Consider the following 5,042-nt stretch of genomic DNA (forward strand, 5'->3'; position numbering starts at 1 on the left):
AATACATTATTAATTAGGCATGAATTTCTTAAAACGGTTTACATCATCTCATTTAACTTCAGAGCTTGCAGACATTAATAGTAAGTCACCACAAAGCTACCATTGATTTATAATGCACATTACCACATCAAGCCTGGCCCAAGGACTCTGGGCCCAGAAGGAAAAAGAGCCATGGCAGAAATATGCTGAAAACATATCTGTATTCACAGACAACAATTAGGCTTAATGTAATTAGAGTGAACATTCAGGTTCATTTTATTCAAAGGTAATGTTTCTGCCCTTGAAGTTCCATGTAGAAAAGGGTCCTTGGAGTTAGAACACTGTGGAAGGTGATACAATTTCACTTGGCCCTCGGCTATGTAAGGTAAACATTTTACATTATTGCACAGTAACAAAAATTTACAGCCATAGATAACACAGGGTCTGATCAACGTTAACACACCTGGTGTTTAAGGCTTACCCACATTGGAAAGCAATCATTTCCAGGATGGAGATCAAATATCTTAACACAGTGTCACCTGTCTGAGTTGCTAGAAAAGACCTCTTATTTAAAAATCTGTTCATAGAACGTGCTTTCACATTTTTCAGCCTCTTTTCACTTGTGTGCTAGACGGAGGCACTTTAAGAGCTATTAACTGTAGTCTCAAGAGTACAAGACATTGAGTTTCTTCAGTCATTGGTAAATATGGCAAGGAATTAAAATGAAATTAGATTAAAAAGAAAGTAAACAAATCACTGAATCAGAAAATTTAGCCAAATCTTGTAAAAATCACTGGTCTCTGATTTAAAGATCCCCCTCGCCAAAAAAAAAAAAAAAAAAAATTAGTAGCTATCACTCATCTATGGCCAGAAGGGTAGACACTACTACATCATTCTGATGTTAAGGTATAACGGTTTTGCTGTTTGGGCTTGTAAACGTTTGGGCTTGTAAACGTTTTAAAACATTGGCGAATAAAGTACTTTGAATTATGTTTCGAGTAGTGTTTCAAAGTATATTATACACGGGTTTCAAATAGAAAAACTAAAAGGTGGAATAAAACAATTTGGAAGAGTTTAGTAAAGCGTATAAAAATTAAAGGACTAAAAAACCCACTTCATTTTCAATGTGTAAAAATAAATCGCATCCATCCATGGGAATCCAGTAACTTTTTCCTTTTCTTTCTTTCTTTTTTGGTTTTAGTTAGTTGGTACGTACTGCACCCTCCACAACACGTTGGAAATTAGGTCCTGGTACACACTAAGGAATATCCAGCCAGGTAAATACATCAGGGTGATGAGGCCCATGAAATTGAGCGGGTAGTGAGAATAGTCCCAGGAACAAGCCCCGCACGTGCGGAGTCCCAGACCCCAGGACAGCTCCCACACGTAGATGAAGATCACGTAGATGGGCACCCGCTTCCAAGTGCCCCAACCGCGGCTGTAGTGGAGGTGGAAGTAGAGCTTTTCCACCACGAAACTGCAGCTGCCGTACATAAAGAAGGACCAGAGCGACGTGTGGCCGCTGGTTGTCCCGTCCCCCTGCCCCAGTACGTTGAAGAAGAAGGTGAAGAAGATCTCATCCAGAAAGCCGTGCATTCCGAAGAAAAGAAAGCGGGGTAGGTCGGGCAGCCCCTGGCTGGGGGCTCCCCCGGCGCCCCTGGGGCCACGGGGTCGTCGCCGCCGGGCTCCGGCTGCAGTAGGGACCCGGGCGCCGGGAGGGGCGGGAAGCGCGCCCCTCCGCTGCTGCTGCTGTTGCTGCTGCCGCCGCCTCTGTCGCCCGTACCGCAAGCGCAGGAAGCGCTTCAGGAACACTTGGCAGTGGTACAGCGCCAGCACGTACTGCAGCGCCAGGTCCAGCGCCCCTGGCGCCACCGCGACCCCCGCCCCGCCGCCCAGGCTGAGTAGTAGCGCCTGGCCCGCTAGGGTCTGCAGCCCCACGTGGGCCGAGGGGTAGAGGAGGAAATTGAAGACGAAGGCGCTGGGACAGCGCCGCTGCTGCAGGTACACCTTCTCCAGGGCGAAGTGGGTGAGCGAGTGCAGCAGGCAGCGGTAGGGCGAGGAGAAGCCTAGCATCCGCAGGTCCGGGCTGCGGGCGAAGCGCCGGGCCGAGGACACCAGCACATCCAGGGTGATCCCGTGCATCCCGTAGAAGTAGAGGCGCATCCAGGCTGGCAGCGTGGCGCTCTCAGCCGGCGCTTCAGCAGTGGACAGCGGCTCCGGGCAGCCAGCTGCCGCCTCGCTTCCCGGTCCGCCCGGGGCCCCCGGACGCCGCGCCGCGCCGCCCCTCCGTGCGGGGGCCTCGCTGTCCACGTCGCTCCCCGCCATGGGCTCGGAGGCTGTCCGAACGCCCGAGGCTGCACCGCCGCCGCTGCCGGGTGCGCGGAGCTGCAGGGCCGAGCGGCCGAGCCCCGCGCCGCCTCCTGGCCGCTGCCGGCCCCCGGGGGGGCGCGCAGGGAGCTCCGTCCCGGCCGCGGTCCCGCGGCAGCGGGGGCTGGTGCACTCAGGGGACTCGCGGGCCGCCCGGCTAGCGGAACCCCCCCGCCGTGGCCCCGCTGCGCCCTCCCTTCCAGTCCCGGGCGAGGTGCCGCCCGCCCGCGCCCGCTCTAGCTCTCACCCTGCGCGGCCTAACGGGCACCGCGGCCCAGCCAGGGGAGGCGGCGCCGGGGCCGTGAGGGGAAATGCAGAAGCTTGTGCAAGCCCCATCCTCTCCGCTGCTTAGCCCGGCGCCTCCGCCGCAGGCTCTGGGAACGTAACGCGAGCAGCGGCGGCCCTGCCCCCGCCCTGCCAATGCCGCTCTCCGCCTGCCTCGACCTTTCCCGCCTTCGCAGGCCGCTCCCACGCGCCCGCCCGCCGCACCAAGTCCCACAGGGTCTGCTCGGGAAGGCCCGGCCCTGCTTCTTCCTCCGGGTGCGCCCGCTCAACACAGGGGCTCCGGCCGTGCGGGAGGCGCTTGCTGGGCGGAGGCACTGAGTGGAGAAACACCTAACAGGTGTGACTGCAAGTTGATGGGCATTCCCTGCATCGCGGCAATCAGGGCCAGGGCCTGGCTGGCGGAGACGAATGGCCGAGTGCCACGGGCTGGAGGCTGGGCTCAAGACCAAAATATGGTGCTGTATACTTAATGTTCTTATTCAAAGCTAGCTGTGTCCCAGTCATAGAGAATAAACTCGAGACTCCACGCCTGCCCGCCCCTGCGTTACCCTCCATCTAAATTGCTGCCGCGGGGCCTGATCCACTTTTCCAATCTATTTCTTGGCCCATCTACTTTTCTGGGTTTACTCAAGGCCAAGGACAGAGATTCGATGTCCCCCAGAATTTGCAAAATGATTTCAGGCCAGTTGGGTTGGGTTGGGGTGTAGAGAAGAGGAAATGCTTTGTTCTAGCTACTGTGGGGTCTCAGAGAATAGTACCTCGTCCTGGCACATCCCGCTGCTGGGTTCTTCTTTTGGCAGAACTAGGTCATCCCAGAAATGGAGAGTGACATAAAGGGCCAGGGTTTATCTTTTTCCATCTTTTCCCTCCCTCCCTTCCCCTCACCCCTCTTCTCCTTTCCCTCATTCCCTGCTTCCTTCCCTCCCCTCCCCTCCAATCCCTCCCTCCCTCCCTCCCTCCCTCCCTCCCTCCCTTCCTTCCTTCCTTCCTTCCTTCCTTCCTTCCTTCCTTCCTTCCTTCCTTCCTTCCTTCCTTCCTTCCTTCCTTGGTGGAGAGAGTGGAAGGGGTTCAGAATGTTGGTGTGTTGGTTCCACCATTCTCTCCAATTTTGAATCTGTCTTGGAATTGGAAAGAGCCTCGGGGGTGAATTCTACCGATTACCTCCCTCTTCTCCTTCCCCCCAAATTCATGTGCAGATAGATAACAGTTCTGTGTTAGAGTTTAGATCTCCCTTGATGAAAGGTTTTATGGGGAATTTTTTTTTTTCCTTCTGGCGAACAGACATAATGAGGCTGATCCTCTATTTCTAAGGCAACCTCCTCCTCACGCTGTCTCCTTGCATATTTCAGCCCCTCACGTTCCAATCTGTGGTAGCTAAGTTGACTGTGAATTAAGAGAAACTTTCATGTCAGGGACAGGAATGTCAGGAAGTTTTCATGTCAGGGACAGAAATGTCAGGTAGCAGGTTCATCAAACTTGTTGCAAACCAGGTTTGACCTAGTTGACCAAGTGCCTGAGCAAATACAGTAAAGGGAAATAATGTAAACATTTTTTGTGAGCACATTGCTATGCCTACACTGGAAAAATAAAGGGTTATAAGATGCTCTCTTTAAGAGGTGTGTAATCTAGTTAAAATGATAATAATCTATTATGCCTTCATAAAGCCTACTTATGATTATTATCAATAATAACTGATTGTGATCATTTAATAGTAAATACTAGATGTTTGTACTACTAGATTAATGTTTATTTTGAGTTTTTATTTCATTAAATAAACTCAATCCTGGGCCCAATTTATCACATATTACAAACAAATGCACTCTTTCTCCATAACTGCTATTTAGACAAGGGAAAGCACTTCTTCATAATACCATAAATGTAGCCATTCAAACATGTATATGCTAATTTGCTATATTAAACCTGAATTGTTTTCAAATAGCAAATTAAACTTCAAGGGCCCAAGTCTTCTATTTATTCTAACTTTTCTTAAGGATGCAAGGAAAATCTTGAAAATCTGGGTTCAACCTAGAATTCATCCCGGGGAGTGCAGGAAAATCTTTTGGATTAAAAAAAAATTAGAGCTTTCATTTCTGTATTTTTAATTTCAGCATTTAAAAATTTCTATTTTGTATACCTTATATATTTTATAAATTACACAGTATAATAGAACATGTATAAAATTTGTGTGTGTGTATATATATATGAAACATTAAATTTTTTAATGAGGAGTATCCAATAAAAAGTTTGGGCTCACTACTGTCCTCACAGTAGCTCTCTATCAAGTGGGTTAGACTACTAAAAATCTTCTTATTCTTTTGGGTCTTTTTCTGAAATGGTTTTCCATTTTTCTTAGGAGAAATCATACAAAATATAAACGAACAGTTAGAAAAGCATAGTAGAAAGTGCAGCTA

At 49.8% G+C, this 5,042-nt stretch overlaps 1 protein-coding gene across 1 annotated transcript; it reads right to left on the reverse strand.

The window, feature by feature from the left end:
* Window positions 1-226: 226 nt before the first annotated feature.
* On the reverse strand, window positions 227-3,565 carry TMEM229A (transmembrane protein 229A). The gene has a single exon (XM_055283856.2). It carries the CDS (start codon window positions 2,302-2,304, stop codon window positions 1,177-1,179), a length of 1,128 nt encoding a protein of 375 aa, XP_055139831.1. The 5' UTR covers window positions 2,305-3,565; the 3' UTR covers window positions 227-1,176.
* Window positions 3,566-5,042: the final 1,477 nt, after the last annotated feature.

This window comes from Symphalangus syndactylus, chromosome 6 (assembly GCF_028878055.3).
Source record: "Symphalangus syndactylus isolate Jambi chromosome 6, NHGRI_mSymSyn1-v2.1_pri, whole genome shotgun sequence".
Lineage (NCBI taxonomy): Eukaryota > Metazoa > Chordata > Mammalia > Primates > Hylobatidae > Symphalangus > Symphalangus syndactylus.

What these genes read in the sequence shown, in the direction of transcription:
- TMEM229A (XM_055283856.2), bottom strand. Translation starts at nt 2,304, where the DNA reads ATGGCGGGGAGCGACGTGGACAGCGAGGCCCCCGCACGGAGGGGCGGC.